We start from the raw sequence: 22,494 nt of genomic DNA on the forward strand, positions 1-22,494 counted from the left end.
GTGTCTAATAATTGTCCCCTTTAAAGTAGACTTCAGGCAGGGCAAGTTCTGCAAGTAACTGCTGGAAAATAAAAGGACTGCTGAAAGGGGGCTTGGATGGAGGGCAGGCGTGCGGGAGCCGCTGCCAGAGAGCAGAGGTAGAATCACGAATCAGTCAAGGGTGTAAGAAGAAAAGCAGGACCTAAAGATCTGCAGGTTGGGAGCAGTGACCGAATAGGGCTCCTGGGCACAAGAGGGCATCAGGAGAGAACCGTTTCCCACAGAATTTGAACTGAACCCAGAGGTCCCTCATTTCATTTGTTTGCTCTCAACAGCTTTGGGAAAGATTGACACTCATCTGTGTAATGATGAGACTTCCTGAAGGACAGTGGTTCGCTCCGTTACTTTATTAGCTCAGGTAGTGTTAATCTAAAGATCTGGACCTGCCTGACCCAAACTGCAGTCAGTAAGGTGTACGCAACACAAATCTTATTCTTCAGTTCAGTTGTCAAAACTAAAGAAGATGAAGGCCATGTTAAAAAGAGCATTAGCTTGCAACACCAAACTCCCAAAGTTAGGAAATGGCTGAAGAACGAGTATGTATTCTGTAATCTGAAAGTTGTTATATGGGGATGAATTTTAATTACAACAGTATGTTAGGGAAATAGGAAGGTTATATATTTTTCAGAACTTTTCAGTGGCTAACTTCATGGCTCTAACTTTCTTTTAATCTAGGTTTCCAGCATGCACAAATATAATGCATATAGCACATGTAAAGGGCTGTAATGTATGCACAGTATTCCTAAATTTCTAAACATCAGAAAATGGTTTACACTGAACAATGTGAAGTGGATTTATGTAAAACCAATAAACAGTCTTAGTTAGATTACTCTAACACGAATTACTGGTAGAATTAAAATTCATAATCCTATAACTTTTCAGATTATAAAGCAGTTTCATGATTACAGCCATGATATGTCCTTTCCCTGTTGGGTAGTTTTGCTTACCTTTTTGTTGGCATTCTTAGGATTTAATTTTCCAGGATCCAGAAATCATTTTCTACTAACGTGATTCTAAAGTGCCATTGACAATAAATCAGTTCTTCAGAATTAGGGAAAAGGAAGTTGACGATTAAGGAAGTAAGTATGTCAAGATACAAATATGCACTTTACCAAAGATTGAAAGGAAAATTCAGAATGCTTTATCTTGCTGCTTAAGTGAAATTATACAAAAGCTAGTAAGGGTGTTATTCTGATAGTATCTGTGCATAAATGTACTCTTAAACATGGTAGGCTTATTTCAACAATAACATACATTGTTTTCCAACAAATTCAGTCTTCAAAGAACTTATTCCCTAATGCAAAGTTTTGGTGATTTATTTTTCTCCTTTAACACTGCGTGAAAAAAAGAGGAATTTTAGGGTTCCAGACAAGCCTGTAACATCATTATGCTTCCAGAACTTCACAGTTTGCTTCCTGAACCTGTTGCCCTCTGGAGAGGATGACTGTGCTCTTCCGAGTCAGGTTTAGGTCCATGTTGTTCCACGAGGACTTTTGCCTGGTCTAGTGCTTGGGAACAAAACTGTGAAATGACTTTAGCTAGAAAGAAGAGAGAAAACGAACTTGAAAACCTATCTGCTTCCTTCTCCACTGAGTTACTTTCCTGCTATTTCCGCTTAAATGCTGCAGCTAGTTTTTGTCATATCTTACTGCTTACCTCTTTTTTTTTTATTTCCTATTGCAATGTAAGGTTATACTATATATATAGAGGGATATGCAGGGAAATGTGAGAGAAGACCGTCTATTCACCTGCAGCAGAAATAAGTGATTAAAACCAAGAGAGGCAGATTAAGGTTATTGAGGTGGGAAGTTATTTCTCAGCAGAATGGTGGCCGGGGCAACGCTGCAAATAGTTTGGAAGCTGGTTTCAACGTCCTATTAACCACTTCCTGTCTGTATGGAAACAAGGCCTGCCTATGAGCTACTAAGGCCTGACAGCTTCATCCTATAAAACCTATAGCTGGTGTTCTGTTCATTAGCTATTAACTTGCAATACAAATTAGTGGTTGGTGAAGTGTATTTGTAGAACTGAAATCCTTGCAACCTACGCCTGTGTTGAAGCCTCATAGATTTTACAGACCTGTAGAGAGGGTATTGGTGGCCCCGCAAGGAAGCAGTGGAAGAACGCTGCTTTTCTGATCCTTGTCTGCGGGACTGAGCTAAATGTTAACACTGTGATGCAGCTGCAGAACACACACCACTTCCACCCCGAAGCCTGCGACAAACTGCTTGTCTTTGGTTGTTACTGAGTCATGAGGGATAAAAATACCTCTGTCGCCTTTGCTGGAGAGGGGGAAGTGTGGCGCTGCAGGTAGGCAGTCTGAGGAAAGGGAGAGGAGGGCTGCGCTGTGGCGAGTTGCACAAGCCGGTGGTATACATGGAGAGGTCCCTGCTGAACCCTGAGCGTCGCAGAACGCTGGGCAGCCCCACAGTGTAACGCATGTCAGAGCAAAGGTCCGTTGTTGCTGTCTCTGACAAGGACTGTTAGTAAATGCTTGGAGAGCGCTAGAAGAAAAAGGGCATGATTAAGTGTTCCTAGTGGCACACCGCTCTGCCGTCAACAGGCAGCTAATAGGGACTTCCTGAGCTGGGCAGTGGCAATGAATAGCTCCCGATGGGTATCGATATCCTCCGGACGTTCATCTAATCCCTTTTGAGCCCATTATACATTGGCCTCTGCTTCATCCTGTGGCAATGAGTTCAACAATTTAATTATGCTTGTGTGAAATACTGCTTCCTTTGGTTGTAGTAGAGCTCGCAAGGACTGGATGGTCCTGTGCTGTGCACGTTTCGTCATCAGTTGCATCAGTCCAGTCTGTAGGTTTCAGTATGATTTGAGACTATTTGTCATTCACCTTCTGTCAATGTCCATATATCCCAACAGAGAGGTGCCATAGCAAATCCAGTTTTAGGTCGTTGGTAGAAAGAGTGGTATAAAGAACTTCCAGAGGCTTTTGTGCTCCTCTCTACTGGAAGTAGAGGAGACTGTCACATGGTTGAGCATCTTTTTATAAGAAAAACGCCGAAAAATGTAATTTTAAAGGATGAACAATGAGCATCAGCAGTCACATTAACTGATGCTAGAGCTACTCTCAGCTTTACCTCCAGGTGCCATACCCACGTCAGACTGGGGGGAGGGCAGAAGAGAGCTGGTTTTTTTTAATGTCTCCTGATTTTTCTGTTCACAGTGTTAGCCTTGCGTGTGCGCCACTGAACATTTATTGAAATCCTCTAGCTTTGGGATGCAAAAAGATGCCATTTTGTAATACCGCATGACTCATTCATTGCTCGTTATCCTCCTGCTGATATTTTTCCTTAAGCCAGCAAGAAAGGCTCGGGGGGGAGGCGGCGGGGGAGAGCCGCTCGCCCGGGCTCCATTGGCTGCCGCCGGCCGCGGGAGCCACCCCCGGAGCCGGCGGCGCGGAGCAGCCGCGCTCCGCTCCCGCGCTGCGCTCCCTGCGCTGCGCTGCGCTCCCCCCCCCCCCGCTCTGCACCGCTCCGCACGCAGCATGTCAGCAGCGCAAACTCAAAATGGACATCAGGGTCTTTCTTAAGTAGGAAGCTTGAGCTTTTTAGATATGCGTCTTTTGACTAAGTAACGTGACTTGCTAAATGGATGAAGAGGCTCTGGGCTTGCTCACGCTGTCACTGACTCCGATTTTTATCCATATTTTAGACCCTTAAGTTTTTCACGATCAGACCAGATCCCTTTAAAAAAATAAGCAGCGAGAAGAACCTGTCTCGTTAAGTTAGCCTTTTGCCAAAAAGTACATTGTGATGATCATGCCATTCTTCAGAGCGGTTTAGCTTTCTGAAATGTTCATTTCTGATTTCTTAAATTGAGTCCGATAAGTACAGAGCACAGCTCAATCCAGGCTTCTGTTTTTCTTTCCTGTCAATTCCAAAATGCCATCCAAAGAGCCTTGGTCAGGGCAAAAAGCTAACAGAGCTACAGTTCACAACTCAAAGCAAGAGAGCCGTCAACAAGATTTATTGATAGCAGCCTTGGGGATGAAACTGGGTTCTCAAAAGTCATCTGTGACAATCTGGCAACCTCTTAAACTCTTTGCTTATTCGCAGTTGACATCACTTGTCAGAAGAGCAACTCTGAAAGAAAATGAACATGTTCCAAAATATGAGAAGATTCATAACTTCAAGGTAAGAAATTATGCAACTTATTTCTTTTTAAGGTACAAAGGCTAGGTTTTCATTTTAAAATGTGTCCAGGATTGCATGGAAGTAACATATATGCAGTTTCTGAAAACTTAAATACTTCAATTAAATCTTACTGCCAGTTAAGCCAATTAGACATTTTTAAAACATATCAACAAAGAATGAGGATTTTTCTGTTGAGTGCTTATGTGCATTTATTTGTTTTGATATTATTTGCTGTATCTAGGTTATCTGTATTAATTAAAATTGTTTTATATGGAAAGAGAGATGCTAATATTGGGAAAAACTGGGAAAGTTTTCTTTCAATTCCTATTATTTTAGTTCAGTTTTATTTATGATGCTATGATGTTGAAAAATCTTCGTTAGATCTTTGATTAGAGGATTAAACTTATCCTAGTTTGTCACTGGTAAATAGCTTTGGATATAAGAGGCATGTTCTGTCGCATCTGGATTAAGCAGATGGTCTGCATTTCCCTTAGTTTCTGGCTTTTCTCCTCTGTTAATGAATTGACTGTGATGAAAGGAGCATGGCTTACCATGGGGCTATTAGAGCTGCTGACATTTGCAACTACCTTTTTTTTTTACTAAAATTTGCGTAGTCTTTTATATAGCTTCTAATCACTATTTTGATTTTTTAACTAAATTGTACTCATTATTAAGAGAGACACATGTCAACACAATATATGCATGTTTTGTGCCTGTATCTATAAAAAAAAGGCCAGTAAGGATCGGGTAATTCAACCTTTTTCAGTCAAATTATATAATGTAATAGGCACTCTTTATTTGCAAAACTAAGTGATTTGTTTTACTGAATTCATGCAGGCGACAGTGCAAACTTCATATGTAGTACCTGAAGCCCCGATTTTACCTTAAATGTGTTTTTCCTATGTAGCTTTTTTTAAATTCATTTTAGGACAAGGGGGAATCATTAATATAATATATGCATCTGGTCATATAAGGATCTTTTAATTATCTCTTATTTTCAGTTTTGATTTCCATCACACGTGTGTACACATATGCATGCATTTATATTTATAGTCCATTTGATTTTATTTAGACCACCTTCTGGCTTTTGAGTTCAAATGACCACTAAAATTGGAAACTTTATATGATCAGGATGGTTTGTTTGACTTGAGTTCTTCAGTAAAGCACAAGTTTGAAAACCATGTACAAAATGTTATATAAAAAAGCATTTAATATGAACACTTGGCATAAAATAACCCTGCTGGCTGTCAAGTAAATCCCAAGCATATTTTCACAACGTTCTGAAGTGCCTTGCAACTTTCATTTTTTCCTTAGAATTTGAAGATAATTCCTGCAGATGCTCATAGATACTGATTTTCCATGTAGTACAGCATATGGAGGGTACTATGAATTTAATTTTGCATACATCTCTCTTTTGTAGTGGCTTCCTTGACCAGTCTGAAATACATCTGTTTTGAAAATAATCCGATAACCGGATTTTCATTAGTTTCGGTTTGTTTGTTGGGTTTTTTTTCCAGAAACAGTTTCTAAAAAGTTTTGAGGCTGTGAGTTTTCCATCCTTTTTTCAAGAACGAACTGTAAGACCAATCCAAAGTCATAGATGCAGTACAAACTTTCCACAAAGATTATTTTCTTTGTAACAGTTATACTGTAGTCCCTTTATACATGCAGCTGCTAGAAAAATATACCTTCTAAAGTACTGTTTTCTCAAGTCAAGTAAAACAGAGTCAGCTCACTCGGATGGTTTTTACTGTAGGAAAACAGAACAAAACAAAACCCTTACATCTTAAAGGATATGCAGCAGCCAACCTACCTGCTAAAGGAATATTGCTGATGTTAACAAGCTCTAAACTTGGCCGCTGTCCCATTTAAACAAATAACTATAAACCTTTCATAATTACTGCATTATAGATATGAAATGAATGGCCATTCGTAGCTCATGTGATTCTCTGCTTTATCATTCCTTGCATGTCAGTTTTTTTCCCTCAAATCTATAGACGTCATCATTTAAAATGTCAAAATAAGTATCCTAGGTTGCCTGCCAAGTAGCAAATGTGCCACCCATGTAGAAGGGAAGGAAATGTCAGTCGCAGATTCTTTTCCAGGCCTTTTCTTAGCACTTGACTTTTGAAGTAAAAAAGCCCAGAAATTAAATAAATTTATATATCTCGGTTAGGCAACAGTGACTGCAGTCCCCAGAGACTCCACCAGCCAAACGGAGGGGTATCCTCCGCTGGTTTGTACCCCTAGGCCTGATGTTCTCTTTGTTATGCAGGTCCTGGGCAACAGGTAGGGACCCTTAACCCTTTGTTGTCTCTGATTAGTCACAGAAATGGAGGGATCTTAGAAATCCTTTTCTACTGAAAATGCTGTAACATCCCAGTAGAGGGAGGAGAGATGAAGCATCATTAATCCCCAACACCTAGTACTGTTGTCTTGGAAAAGAGAAGAACATAGCAACAGCCGCTGCGGAGATGATCTGGGCTATGCAAAACGCCGAAGAGGCTTGGCCACAGAGGAGACCAACATTCTCCCTCAGTCTCTGCACCTTGTGTTCCCGTCCCCTAGGTGCCTTAGAAGGCTGGCACCAGCCGGGCGGAAATACCAGGCATGGGGACAGAGGTGGAATTTAAACCCTCAGAAATTTATTGCCCCTAGCAAACTTTAAATCATGTAGAGGAATGCTGCAATGAAGCAGTCGTATAATAATAGTCCTCCGCAGAAGTACAAACTGGAGACTTGTGAATATGCCTAGAGAAAGGACAAACGCAAAAGTTGTTTTTAATTCTGTTAATCTACATTTTGCTCAGGGGATTGTTTGAAAGAAAAATATAAAGACAGTTCTGCTAGGAGTGCTGACATGGTTGGGTTCTGAGAGGTTTTAATCTTGTTTGAATCTGCTGGAATTTGAGTTATCTTCTGCCTCGAGTGGGTAGCCTGACCAGCCAGGGTGATTCTGAGCTCTGTGGGCAGAGCGAGCCGATAATGATCTTTTCAAGCTCCATAATGCTCTCCTGATTGTGAAGTTATGGTCTGATATGAGCACATCTCAAATGCAAATACACAGGGGCTGAGTTCTGTTAAATTAAACTCCATAAGTAAAGAAAGGGATGATGATTTATAAATGGCAGCTCCAACTGAGTTTTTAATGCATACATGTCAGGAGGAGAGGTAGATATTAAAAATATGTGATTTTTTTTAAAGTGCATTTGGGCTTTTTGTATTTTATAAAAATTTTTCTATTAATGTTTCTGTATTAATTAAATCTCCTCTATAAATTGAATATAAAAAAATCATTTTCTATTAATTCAAATATATCAGCTAAAAGAGATTTTTGTTTACAGTGTTTGACACAGCATTTTATTTAGTTCTAATTAAATAACAGGACTTGAAGGTGAGCTGGGATCGTGAGTGATTAAATAGTGATGGGATCGCGAGTGTGACTTGATTGGGTCTGTCTCTTTGCATATTTGATTTCTTTTGCTTTCCCTCTGAAGTCCAGCACACTGAACGAGATCTCTCTTATAAAGTAAATTACCAGAGCAAACTAGGACAGTTACTTTGTTGGAGGTATGGGGCTTTGGGACAACAACTTCACTATCCCTTCATTGACTCCCTTCAACCCCACCTTCCATCACAGAAAGGCTTTTCCTCTGCTTCAGTTTCTTACCCATTGCAGGGGAAGACTGCACACTCTCTAAAACACATATGTTTCTATATGGGCATGTGTATGTGATGGATGTCCAGTTTTTTCTTCCACCAATAAGTAGGAACAAGAGTATCTTCTGTCTGGAAGCTCTAAGAGATGTGTAGGCTGCTCTTTGAATATCTGAAGAGGGCTGTAGCTGAAACCAGTGTTGCTGTTTTTCTTATGGCAGAAAAGCTGTATCATATGGGATAGTTTTCTAACGTTTCCTAGAAGTGGACAGAGTAAGTTCATACCTAATTACTCCCACAAGTTTATTCTACAGCTGGACCCTTCAAATAAGAATGTTTTTTTTCTATCCCTTGTAAACCTCATGTTTTGTTTATCTTGCTCTAAATGTGCAGCAATTGTGATAGCTTGTAAATGAGAGTACAATTTCTTACATAACTGAGATATGATCTATTCAAAAATTTTAAGATTAAGACTAAGAATTACATTGTCCACAAAAGACGGAGCACAATGGCTGCCACTGCAAGTTGTAATAGGTCTCTTGGATAAGACTCTTAAAGCCAATTGTTAAAGCTGTTTTTTTGAATAGACAAATGTAGGAGATAGGCCCTGCATGTCTGAATAAAGCGAGACTGAGATGTTATTGTATTCAAATAAGAGATTGTGGATCTGCTTTTCATTAGTTTTCTTGGTTTTAAAACCCTGAAAATACTTTCCCTCTCTAAACCTCCTGGAATGTTGATGGCCTAAAACGGGTATTAGCGCATTTGCCAAGGCTTCGCTGTATTTTCAGCCCTGAGAACCCCCGTCAGGCAGCTTTCTGTTAACTACATCTGCCTCTGGGTTGGATGGGCTCTTTGCTTTAATCCTCGGGAGCCAACACATTAATGAAATGGAGGGGACATGGTGAGGGACAGCTGTCACCACCTGGGGCTTTGGGTGGCCCTGGAGAGGGATTTTTTTGCTGATGAAAAAGAGAGATTCCTAAGGAGGGACCTTATGCCCTGTCTCCATTCCTATCTGACCTGGAACGTTTTCTGCACCTTCTCCCCCCGGGCGCTGCGCTCTGGTGCTTTTGCACTGACCTCACTCGTTTGCCTCCTGCTGAGAAAAACAAGCTGTTTGTATGTGGTTGGAGAAAACAGTAAAACCATATCTAAAAGATGTAAACTAGGGAGAAGGAGGGCAGTCGTGGAAGAGGAGCGTTAATCAGGAGTTATGGGATAAAAGCTTAAAAGAAAGAGGAAAAGGAAAGTTTGAGATGAACAGTAGGAAGCTTTCCTGGTAGTGAAAAGTATTAGTCAGTGGAATAACCTCCCTGTTACTTGGCAGATTTAAACCACCTGCATATGACCATGGAACATATTACAGCATCAAGATGAGCTAGATAACCGTAAAGGTCTTTACTCCCCTCCAGCTTGTGTGATTCATGGGCTCTGGAGGATTTTTAGCTCCCTTGACTTGTTTTGGGTATTCCATCAGGCTTCTCTGATCGCTGAGAAGATAACTTGTGCCAGGAGAGCATTCTGCAGGTATTTCGTAAGTGCTGATGACTCCAAGATAGATACAAAAACACTTTTCTACCTAGATTAGTGCTGTGTTGCTTCACTGAAGCAAGAAGGTGTCCATGCCTGTCAAAGGGGAACTGAAATCTGTGTTTCTATGCATCATTTTCCCTAGGATGTTGTCTTATTTTCTCTTTTACTCTTCACAAAATAAATATGTCTCCAGAAGGCTATTTTTTGTTAGCGTTCTGTGCAGTATTTGGTACTGCCACGCTGTTTCTTAGTCACTATCTCACTAATGCCTGAGAAAGCACAGTCAATTAATTATGTTAAATAAGAGTTACGAGACTGTTGAATCAGTGATCTACATTCAAACATAACCCTTTCAAACCAACATTTATTCTGGAGAGAAGAGGAGTTTCTCCACTCTTGCTTAAACTACGTCAGCAGAAATGCTGATTAGTCTTATTTGTTATGATTCCCTTGTATCTCTCTTATACTGAAGGAAATTCCTAACTATCTCTTTGAGGACGACCCATTTGAAAGGCCGGACACTGCTCTCCAGAGCAGAGATGATGTGCTTTTCCAGAGATAACTAGGGGTAGATTATAGCTTTAGAAGTGTCCAGAAATTGAAGACTCAGGTGAAGACAAGTCCCCACTAGAAAGGCTTTGCCAGTATAGATGGACTCAGAAATCACTTTAAGAGACTGACTGCTGATAGTAGCAAGAGTTACTATGCCAGTGAAATTACTACATTTTTGAAACAAGTACACTCACCTGGTCCTGTCCCATATTTTAGCAACGTAATTGCATCTGTGCTAGGTGTTTTGTCAGTGTAAATAGTCATAACAAATCACTTCCATGCCAAATAGTATTATTCTAACAAAAGCTCCTCATGAAGGTCTTGTCTAAACACTGAGAACTGGAAGGTGGGATGCAGGAGACACACTGCAAAGAGACCACAAACTATAACAAATTTCTATTAAGCAGATCGGTTTTTCTGTGACTTGTAACACTTCTGTTTCTGTTTCTGATCTTCTGGAAACTGGGGCAGATTCTTATCTGGGGTAAATTGCCCTGAGTCCCTTGAATAGAGTATGCTGATTTTCACTAGGTATGGACTTGGCCCTGAACATATTTTCTAAGCTTCTTTAAATGAGTCACCGCACTCAAATGAATATTCAGAAAGAGAACTGGATGTCTCTAGCATAGTCTCCTGAGAGAGAGTCTACGCATTTTCAGAGATAAGAAAACCTCAGGAAATTTGAGTTTTCTTTTAGACTTCTAGTACTTGAAAAACAAATGTTCAAAGGCAGGGAAAGGATCTGGAGGAAAAAACTTGAGCAAAACTTTCCCAAAACTTCTGAAAAGATCTTGTCAGTTCTGTATTGGTGCTCCTGAAACTCATTGTGTTTCATAAAGCAATTAAGGCCAGAAAAGGTTTTAGGCATTGATGGGTTGTATTCACCTAAAGTATTTATTTAATGTTACTTCTACTTTTTTTTACTTTTTTTGGAAAAGCCAGGGCTTTTCCAAAGCAGATTCCCAGTGGCACAAAATTATTTTATCCTCTCTGATTTCTAAGCACTAGTCTCTGGTTTCAAGCTTTGCTTCTATTTAAAAAAAAAAAAAAAAGCTTTTTCCTAAATCCGTAGTTTATTTAGGCTGCAATCCCTTCCCACTGCACCCGTAGCCCAATACCTCCCTACCTTGTGAGTCTTCCATGTGCACAGCCCCAAGAACTGACCAGTTCATGTCTGTGGTGAAGCTTACAAACGCTTTGCTGAGGCAAACTAGGCATTTGCCTCAAGGAGAATATATAGCATGTCACACACTGTCATCATCAGCTGCTTTTCCTCCATATTAGCCAAAGCATCACTGCAAATGCATCTCTTCAGGAATCTTTTAGGGTTGTATATTATATGTACAATATTATATAGTGTATGTACCTATTTTTTTATATAATTTTAAATCTAATAGTTTTATTTTAGTTTTCACCTCCAGTTTCAGAATTCGGTACACAGATACAGGTATTAAGTAACTCGGTCCTGGAATTAAAATGGAAAATGTATCAGTTTCTAGATATCAATTTACGGAAAATCTGCTATTCCATTCTGAAAGAAAACTCACCATTTTCATTGGATTTACAGGTATAAAAAGCCAACAACCTGCTACTCTCTCTTCTATTTTTTGCTGTGGCTCTCTTAGAGCACAGCTTAAACACAATTTCCAGTTGTTCTCATTTCTGCTGACACGATCAGCACAAACCAGAAAGTAAACCAGACGTGACAGTGCTTCTGGCTCCAAACGAGTGAAGACCTGGAAGAAAGTTTGCCTGCTCAAAATTCATGGCAGTGTACACACTGCTGATAAAGATGCTATTTATATTCAACTCTCTGAATGATGGTGCATGGAAACACAATATCCCCACAGCTCAAGAGCTGCTGAACAAAGTTGTTGGCATAGATCCAGGTTGGCTCAATATAGTCAACACCACAGCTAGGACAGGCAAAGTCAGCTCTCTCTTTGGAGAAGGCATGTTCCAATACTCTCCATTACTTTAATTTCTATTATACCTTCGTATGAGGGCGATTATCTCGTAGATACAGCTCTGCTATATGTGTTGTCATGGTAGTCTTTTCGCTTCTCAGATTATTCATCAGCAGCAATATTTGCCTCACAGGAGGAATGTCATTTACTAAAATATTTTAGAGTAGTTGAGAGCCTTGTTTTAGAGGCACTATGTAATCATTGTAATATATGTAAAAATTAAATTGAAGCATAGGCCAAACGGATAGCTGAGTTGACTCGACTCAGTTTTTTTCTGATATCTTTCCTACACATTTGCATCTGTGTGACTATGCTGTCCAGACCAGAGGTGGATGAAGAGGGCATGCCTATTGGGTGCCAGCATGGATTCTTTCAGTGCCTGATAAAATCAACTGTGACAGGGAGGACAGTCATTAGTACTGCAGACCGAGTTCATCGTTTTAATTGAGACTTATGATGTCTCCTGTATCCAATTAAAACCTTGGGAAAGTCCCAGTAGACAGAATTTAATTGCTGTAATTGCAAATTAGCTAGGATGACTGAGCCTGACCACTGACCACTGTAGTTCAAGAAGGCCTATCTGCAACATTTTTTATGTCCTTTTTCTAGTTAACGTATTTCATCCCAACACAGACTATAGTGCCAGGATTTTCCAAAACCCGTTACTCTTAACAGCAGCTGAGTGTGGATGGGTGATGTAAAAGGCTGTCCTGCTTTGTAAAAGGAATGGATGGATATTGTCTGACAGAACTGGCATTTTGGGAGACCGTGGCAGCAGCCTCTAAATAGGGAAGACTTCTTTGTGTGCTGTCACAGAGACTGCTTTCTGTTGCAGCATTGATTTTGCATATACATTGTTTCTCAGATCCAACCTTCCATTCTCGGGCTTTGCTAAAGCTCTGCACATCTGTCATGTTCTTTCACATGATGTTTGCAAAGTATTTACTGATATTTCCTCATTCTTTTCCTCCCCCCTATTGACAAGTTATATAACATAAGTCTCCCAGTTATGACTACTATATGCTGGCTCAGTCTTGACTTTCAGATAGCAATCAAGGCTGTCTGAAAAACTGCCTAGTAAATACAAAAGGCTTTATAAATAAATGGAGTTATGAGATATAAAGGTAACTAACTTCAGCAGTGACCTTTATAGAGCCTTAGAAATAAATCACTGTGAGACATTGCTTGGAGAGTTCACAACTTGTGGTATAATTTGTTGTCAGAGTCGTCAAGTCATTTTTAATGCGGTTTTCCTAAAAATTTCTCTTTTGTTCTAAGCACTATTTTAATTAAATGCAGAACAAAAATAAATAAAATCCTGTAATACATACAGTTATTAATCACAGGAGTTAAGCTATTTTTCTCTGTATATAAGAAAACGTCTTTCAAACTTAAGCAGAAAACTCTCCTCCTACATAAAATCACAGTAGTTCTATGTTTATTATCCCTCACTGATACTGTGGGAGAGTTGGAAATTGAAATGCCTAAATGTTAACCCAATGGGAGGCTTTCCTTTTTATCTCAGACTTGCAGGACAATTTGGCAATAGGATTTTGTCTAGTTTTTGAAGTAGTTATTTTGCTTTAAAATTATCTAGAATTACCATTTTCCTTTAAATTTCATGTTTCCCCTGGAATTTTACAAATTAAGATTAAAAAAACAGTTTCTCTTCCCCTTCCCCCCCCCTCCTTTTCTATAGACTTCTTAAAAGATCTCTCAGGATTGAAGCATTATGGAAAAAAGGAGAAAAAGATTTTAGGAGTGGGAGTGAGAATGGAGTGGATAGGAGGTATAAAGCCACACTTGGCAATCCTGCTCTCTCACATTTTATAAGACAGTAAAATCTGCATATGGCAGATGCTCTTTTTAAAAGGGAAAAAAAACCCTTATAATTTAAGTCAGGATCTCTGGAATTCTGCTGGATGAGTTTACAGAAATTTTTCTGGAAAGCATGTTTTAGTTTTGAAAATAAGCAAGTCACTTGGCAGATTTTTAGGATGGAGAATTAAATATAAAAACCAGAATGCTACATTAAAGTGTCATGTAATAAATGCAGTATTGTTTGTAGGTGCTGTCTCTTTAACCAGCAAAAGGGATGCAAACATGTTTCTCCTAGTCTGCTGCAAGGTCCCACTCTGTGGGATGGAACAGAACTGGAGTGCTGTTCTGGCCTCTAAAGGCCAATTTTTCTCTATTTTTGACAGAGAACTGTATCCGTTTTGATTTCCAGTGGTCATGAGCAGATCTGTACAGGGCTAGACTCCAGTTCTGCTCCTAGGTGGTGAGAAGATGAACGCTCTGGCGCCATTACCTTTGTGACAAGACAGCAATGCTTAGAAACTCAAAAAGGGGCTTCAGAACTGAACCTCGGGTGTTCTGCACACTGGAGACTGAAGGAAGTTATGGACCTATGGATTAATATTGCCAGAAAACCATCTTACTGCACATCAGATAAAGGAGGAAGCAAGCTAAAAGCAGATAAATCTACCTTTAGCTTTTAATTGTTTTGAATTTGCAATCAGGATAACGGAGAAAAAAAGTATAATTTGAATGGGGCAGAGTAAAGCTAAGGAGGCTCAGGATAAATGTTCTGAGAAGTTGATTTCTTATGAAAACTATAAAGAAAGACATTTTGGACTTTAGATGAAGCGTGGATGTATGGAACGGAGGAGAAAATGATAATGATCCCCAGACAAGGATCCTGAGTGGCAAAGTAGTTCTTGGTCTTGTGAAAAGTGACCAGTACATGCTGTAAAGCAAGGCAGGGGAGGAAAGAGGGAAGTCTGTTTTGGGCATGTCATGTCTAAGTTGATAAGGAGCAGAAAAAGTCTGAGGGGTGGGCCGAGAGCTAGGACAACGTCAGGGGAACAGGCTGTAGTAGAAAGATGAATTTTTTATATCTAAGTGGGTGTCTGTTGTTAGAAACATATGAGACATGAAATGAATGTGAAGGGAGGCAAAGGGTTGGAGGGGCAGATTTGGGATGTGGTGGACCTCACACAAGAGATGCTGAGGGGGAAGGTGGAATCATGCAAACCATAGGGAAAGCGAGGTGTCAGGAAGGGGGGGGGGGTGCTTCTCCCCCAAGGCACCAGACGGCTTCAGCTGGACTGGGCACCTTGAGGTGTGGGGAGTCTCGCATCACTGGAGGGAGCAGTGAAGAGGAGAAAAGCCAGAACGGGATGCTGGCATAACACAGAAATGCTCTCGCAAATGGCACATTCAGTCAATTTGATGAAGTGGCAACAGTGAGAAGCACGTGATAGTACCATTTCTGGTAAAGAGAATGTTTATTGTTTTTATTTATTGTATTGTATTGTTTTTATTGTATTTATTTTATTACAAGAAATACTAACATTTCAGAATTTGTTCATATTCTGCTTAGAGTGAGAAGTTAAAGCGTCGGAGCATTTCAAGGAACAAGACAAAAGTCCCAGTGCTTTACAGTCAGAAATACTAAAACAAAAAGGCAAAAAAAAACCTTTTATAAAATTGAAATGAATTCTGAAACAGAGATTCTTGTTAAAATTAAAATGTGAACTATCATTTTTGTTTCAATTTTCTTCAACATATTTTCAAAAAATAAATAAATGTTTTCTTTCAGAAATGTTCATTTGATCACAAAAAAAAGATGCTGACTGAAAGGTGAAAGGAAGCTCTTTTTCCTTAAAAAATAATAAAAAAAAAAGAAGTTCCCTTAGTTCTTTGTGACACACCATTTAGCTTGAGGATATTAGAGTGTGCTTGTTCTGGGAAGGGAAAGCTGCCAAAGACCTGGAAAAAAATATAAGGCTGAGGAAGAAAGCGAAGAGGATGTGGGTAGTGCAGATGGGGTAATGGAGGAGAAGGTGTGAAAAATCTCTTTGTGGTGAGAGGGAAAGGAAATGGAGATTACAGCTGCTTACAGTCTTGTCTTCCTTGGCTTTGTAGGCGTCAGCTGGACCTGCGAGGAGAAAGGGGCTTGTGGAGTGCCTGAGGCCTCAGAGGAGAGCAGGGGAGGGGGGGTGAGGGTGGCAGCGAGCGTAGCACGTAGCACGGCGAAAGGACGAGAGCTGGGGCCAGTGCTAGAAGAACGTAAAAATTTGTACCATAACGCTTCCTCCAGAGGTACTCAGCAGCGTAGGGCCAGAGGCAGTTATGAGCCTGGCTTAGCACAGACACACATGTGAAATGCTGCTCAATGAATTCAAGAGTAAGTTTCCAGACTAATACAGCAGTCCACCTTCCTGCTGCTTCTTTATGGGCTGCAAGTGTCCAAAAGGCTACAGACCTTCCCTTAGCCAAAAAAGCAGCTTTATCTGAATTTCTGTGTGCTGCTCTGTGTTGTCACTTGTTTGAGGTAAGTGTCAGCTGGGATCCAGCTGCTCTTTAAATCAGCGGCACAGGGGATGCTCAACACCTCGGTCGGGCCACTTCACATGTGGCTATTTATAACCAGAGCACGGTGTGAATGAGAGGCACACGCATTTCAGCTAGTTCTTTTGCTTCCCACTGATATGAGCAGGCATTGCATGTACGTAAGATTACTGCCTGCTCTGATACCCCCTAAGAACTCTGGAGAACCGAGTGAGTTAAGTCTAAAGTGTTTTTTATTACATTTCAGTCAAGTATTTTTATTACATTTCAAATGTCATTACTTCATGATCATCAGTTACTGATTTTTCCTCAGTCAGTGACTATTCGAAGTAGACACTCCGAGGCTTTTACATGGGTTAAGAAAGTCATGATTTTCTCTGCAAAGAATCTTGTGGTTTCCTACAACAGGAAGTTTTTCAGAATAAAATCAAAAGTAGCTGCAGGATTTGTAACTGGCAGGCAAGCCTGGATTGAAAGGAGCATTGGCTTTTTCTTCCTTAGCTTTGAATTTTTTCCTTGAGCACGTTCTTGTTTCCATTTATTAGATTAATTTAGACTTTCAATATATAGCATTAATCGGAAGAAAATTAATTTCTTTTTATAGTTACTCTAAACCAGAGGGCTCCTAAGTGTGTTTTCAGTATTTCTGTGTTGCACAGGTATTTTTGCCTGGCTGAACTCTCTGACTGAGACTCTCAAATCTTGCAGTCCCCTACGCATTTCACACAGCACCTTACAGGGGGGAGGGCAAAGCAGAAGACATGCTGAATTGAGAGGAGTGCGCTCTGCCGCTCTGGGGCTGCGCTGCTGCGAAAGAGTTGCTCCTCTGATAACTGGGCTAAAATCCCACCCCGATGGAGGGAGAGGGCTGTGACCTGTGGCTGCTCCCCTTCCACGCACGCAGCAGCGAGGACTCATCCAGCTGCAGGAGCCCAGGCCAGCTGAGGCTGAGGAACCTCCCCGCAGCCCTGCAGCAAAACCCTTCCAGCTCCGTGCTGCTCTCCGCATGGCTCTGGGGATGGAAAGCTCACATTTTCCATAGGGCTGCAAGAGCCTTGGCAGTTAAATCATTCTTATATTTCTTTCTTCCTTTCCTGCGGTGATAAACAGAAAGAAAAACTTTCAGTGAATGCATGTGGTACCTTCTCAGAAGAGGAATTTTGGCTTGTTTCGACACATTAATATTGATGTCTGTGAAACAGTTGGGTCATTTTCTGTAATTTTCCTTTCTGCTACTGTCTTCCAGGTGCACACGTTCAGGGGCCCGCACTGGTGTGAATACTGCGCCAACTTTATGTGGGGCCTCATTGCTCAGGGAGTAAAATGTGCAGGTAACAGTGATTCAGTCTTCTTTTCCTAAGACAGTCCTGATGTTGTAACTATTTAATTTGCTGCCTGCTCCATCCTAAACCCGTGTGGCGAGGGTCTGATCTGACCCCTGTTAAAATCAAAGAAGGAGGCGTATTAATTCTGCTGCAGATGATTTCAGGTATCTATTTCAGTAACATCACTGCAATGATGCAGAGCACCTCTCAAGTGCTCCCAGAGGGGAAATAACAATAATCATCATTGAGGGATTTTTTTTCCTCTCAGAATAGAGGAGAAAATAGGTAGAGGAGTCATTAGCTTTATTTCTTTTATAACAGTTGTGTGTATTGGCAGGTGGGAAAAACTCACTGCGGGTCTTGATGTGCAAGGTAGGCAGTGATTTAACATCACTGTTGTGAAGCAGATATTCAGGTTAATGTTATGTGTAAGCCAGCAGACTCCCAGTGTGCTGTAGACCCTAAGTCATATCTCATCTTTGCAAACTTAAAATAGTTGTAAGAAAAAATATGATGAATAAGAGATGTGTACAGAAATGTTACATAAACAGTCAGATGCTGATACAGATGTATTGCACGCACGGGTGTCACTGCAGGCATTTCTGGGATTAAGCCTCTCTGAAGTAAAATTTGACGGTTTTATTGATATGCTCGGAAAAGAAAGGACAGTCAGCTTTTTTAAAGGCAAAAAGGATCAAAGTGATCAAAAATAGTTTACTGTATTTAAAAAGTATTTTATGACATTCTAGCAGCCACATTTATAAAAATGGTACAAAGAAATGTTGATGTACAAAGACCTGCATATGTTGCCCTGGAAACTGAATTTTCAAGCTAATTTAAGAAAATCTGCTCTGTCTAAAGCTTTCTGGAATCTTGTCTCAAGCAAATAAGAGAGCATTTTATCGCAGCACTGCAAAATAATGTAAAATTTAAAATAACTTGTAGCCAACATGTGACTGAAATATTTTGAAGTCCTTCCTCTGTAATTATGTGAAATGCAATATTGTGCCATTATCAATACACTCTGCACGGTCCAGGATGTTATACTATAGAAACAACTGAACAAGACTGCAGTTCTATTTTAGGAAATGATTATGTAAAAATGGCGTATCCCTTTCTCGGTATTCCACCCCACCGCCATAAGTATTTAGGGTTGCAGCCATGCCTTTCACTTAATTAAATGTGAATCAAGATTTTTAGCACCTTTTAGTGCTGTTGGTTTTGCACAGAGTGTACAGTGCTAGAAGAGAAAGAGGAAGCCTGATTTTGTTCTTGGATCATCTACAGACTTACTTGGTTGCGTTTTTACATTAAAGTATTTATATTTTGATGGCACATGACCCCAAAAATGTACTCTCTTCCTTTCTCACCTGAAGTGGATTCCTCAGTTTTGGCATTTAGGAGAAATTCCAGGTGTATTCAGATTTATGTTAAGCAGCTTTGATCCAGAAGGTCAGCAAAGATGAACAGTATGAAGGTTTACAACACTACATGGCACTGTGGAACGAGCAAAAAATATGACTTTTATAATTACACTTAAAGTTCTTATGGTTTTTTTTGGTAACTGCAATAGAGCTGATTTCCTGTTTTTATGCAGATTATTATCAATCGTGATTTTCCAAAAACTTATAACTGGTTTTCTTTCCTTCTCATGAGGACAGTAAATAAGTACTGTGTGACTTCTTTTTCCTCCTTTACAGTGTACAGGAATATATGCGTATTAGATGACTTCATAGTTTCAGAAACTATAATTAGGGCTTTCTTTCTTGTTTAAAGTTGTCATTATTTGCATTGATAGCTTCCAGTAATTTCAGTGATCTTATTTACATTTTAAAACCGCATGTTGCAAGACCACACTTGCTTGCTAAAGCATTTATGAGAGTTGCTGCACAGCGTGGTGAAGGTTTCTCAGGCCATGGCCAGAGCCATTGCGCACAACCTGCAGCCTGCGGTGAATTCCCGACGTGCAGGACAGTCCCGGCAGGGTGACGAAGAGCAAAAAGGGCAAGACCTGCAGTGCTGAGATCGCCTGCTGGCTCCACGGGACCGTCCTTGCTCTCGCAGCCCCTGACCAGCCAAACATTCAGCTCCCTTCTCCGGATGGAGCAGTGGCATAGGTCATTCACCGGCAACCTCCTCGCCACAGCAGGACTGCATATTCTGAACGGAGGCCAAATTTCATCTTTTTCAGCAAGAATAATGGTGGCTGGGAAAGGAGCTCTCCAAGACAAGAGAGAGTGATGTGGAGGAAATGGGAGAAATACAAAGGAGCATCCAGCACACATGTTGAATGTCATTGTTTGAGAGGTGTGGAAATATGCCTTCAAATTCCCTAAAAGATATATTAATTAAACATGCTTCTCTGAAAGGCAGATTTATAAACGCTCCACTTCCTAAGCCTGGTCCATCCAGCTGGCTGTCAAGCTCCTTTGTCCTGCCCTCACCGCCTGGCTAACTTTTAGCCACCAGCCAACTTCAGCAATAGTTAACAGAGAATTTGGGGCCTCAAAGATTATTTTATTCTTTTAAAGATTTCTTTCTTTTTAAAGATTTCATGAAAATCAGCAGCTGGTTGGAGGAGAAGGAATCCAATCAGGGCCCCATTAAGGGGGAGACAGCAGGACAGGCTCAGCCATTGCCACATCTGCCCTGTCCCAAGCCACCAGCACTAGCAGTTCAGAGGCAGCCCGGGCACGTGTTATGGTGGAGGCATATATAGGACATTGGTACAAATGAAGAACAGCAACTAAATAAGAAGCAGATATTCACAGTAGGCTTTTTCTTTGGGTTTCGCTTTGTCTTTTTGAAAATTAGTGAGGGAAGGCTGGTTGACTGGTTGTTAATTGGTGTGGTTTAGGCTGGGTTATGGATTTTAATTTTTTGCTTGTTTGGGAGGGAGGGGGGAGGAGGTTCATTTGGTTAGATTTTTTTTTAATTTATTTATTTTAGTCCTGGTTTATTTCACCCAAACAGTTGAGTTTCAGTGTTACTTTTTGTGCCTCATCTGCAGAAGTGTTTACCTGCTGCTGTCAGCTAAGGCTGTAGGAACTGTAAGAGTTTGAAGTTGTGCAGGTCTAAGCATATCCGAGGAAAGTCAGAGGGGCACAGATTCAGTGAGGGCCTTTGTAGCAGGTGGCAATACATAAGCAGGGAAGAACCCAGGCTGAGTGCCACAGGTCTGGCTGAGTTTACATGGGTGTTTGTTAGTTTAAAAAAAGAATAAAATAATTGTTTTGCTCCTGAACTGAGCAATTTTAACACTGAGACATGATAAGCAAGGAGCCACATGAGGCCGTTGCTTTTCAGAACAGATTCTTACTTTAAAAAGTTACAGATTTTGGCAGGAGGCAGGCCATGAGCATTCAGGTAGGGTTCAATGCTGCCCCAGAGAAATCCACAGAGTTTGTTTTGTGGTCAGTGTGATCACTGAAAACACCTATGAGCAAAACTGCACTTGCCATATGTAATTTTATACTTTTTTGAGCATTCCTTTTTAAAACAAACAATTGCACATTTCAGGAGAAATATATTAGCTGTACAGAAGTGAAAAGTTTAACAAATATAAATGTATTACTGCTAAGCTGAACCATTTAAAAGCCTGTTCTCAGTAGAAGCATGGAAAACACGAAAGAATAAAAGTGTGGGACAGTCCAAAACTGCACAACAAAGATGAATGTCATCTGTTTCAGAAAAGAGTAGGCGGGACAGGAAGAAAAAGTAGAGCTTGTTTCTAATGGCTGATAGATTAGTTTATGTTATACAAACAAGCTGATCCTTTGAAAAATAATAAACCAGAGCCAAACATTTGTAGCAATACATATCAGGCCATAGCAACCAGCTAGAATGTCTTAGCAACTTGAACTATTCTTTATTTCAGTGCAGCATGACTGAGTGTGTCCTCCTCAGCCAAAATATGGGTATGTTCAGGATCTTTTCAGATACAGTTGCATACAGGTATCCTCTGGAAGATAGGTTATCCCTAGCTTAACCATATGCAGATCGTATGGCAGACAAAGAAGAGCTTTTTTCTTCCATGTCTCTTCCCTACCATGAAGACCAGAGATAATGGTAGCCACTGCCATCTGAATGGCATCGGAATGTTAGTGTTACTGGCTGACGAAAGATGTTGGCCATCCTAAGTACAGACGTTTCGGGATTAATGCAGGATATAAAACACGGGAAGATTTTCTTGTCTTCCAAAATTAAGACTTAGGCTCCTGTCTAGGATTTGAATCCTGTAGGAAGTGAATCAATGGACTTAGTCTGATTTCTGCTGGATGCATATCCAGAGCAAAACAGAAATCATTCCTTGTTTGTTACATTTTATTCCCTGAAATTTTATCTTTATTTCATCAGCTTGTTTAAAGAAAGATTTGTTTTCATAGAGTGAATCATTATAATGGGCACCTGCCTCTGGCGGTCATGCTTCCAATTTTTGCATCCTAACCACAGGTGCTTAAAATTTTTATCAAATGAAGACTCATCTGTATGCAAGCAATCTGCCTTTTCTGAGGGAGTGCTCCATCTCCAGGGTGCTTTCCTTGGGGCCTTTGCCACAAGCAGAAATGACTGAAGACGTGTTTGAAGTTACTGTGCCACCAGCTTGTTTAAATATTGAAGCTCAGCAGAAGCTAATGAAGACATAAGAGTTTATCCCAGTTCAAGATTCATAAACCTAAAAAATGTATTCTTAATTACATTCCACCTAGGCAAGGCTCTTCTGTGATTACAAGGCTTGTTCCATTGCCCAAAATGTATGCAGGAGAGAAACGATAACAAATCCAAAGAAAACTTGCAGATAAAGATCAGGAAGTTCATTTTATGAATGACACATACATGTAATGCCCAGTAACATTAATGGAGACTAGTGTGTATTATTAGAAACTAGAGCATGGCATTAACAAC

At 40.4% G+C, this 22,494-nt stretch overlaps 1 protein-coding gene across 3 annotated transcripts in view; it reads left to right on the top strand.

Moving 5' to 3' along the window:
• Positions 1-22,494, top strand: part of CHN1 (chimerin 1) — a 115,353-nt gene that overhangs the window by 78,520 nt on the left and 14,339 nt on the right. For all 3 annotated transcript variants that reach the window (XM_068948514.1, XM_068948513.1, XM_068948515.1), the window contains 2 exons: positions 4,119-4,196; positions 17,511-17,595. In XM_068948514.1, coding sequence (XP_068804615.1) covers positions 4,119-4,196; positions 17,511-17,595 — 163 coding nt within the window. The remainder of the gene's footprint in view (positions 1-4,118; positions 4,197-17,510; positions 17,596-22,494) is intronic.

Source organism: Struthio camelus, chromosome 6 (genome assembly GCF_040807025.1).
Source record: "Struthio camelus isolate bStrCam1 chromosome 6, bStrCam1.hap1, whole genome shotgun sequence".
Classification (NCBI taxonomy): Eukaryota; Metazoa; Chordata; class Aves; order Struthioniformes; family Struthionidae; genus Struthio; species Struthio camelus.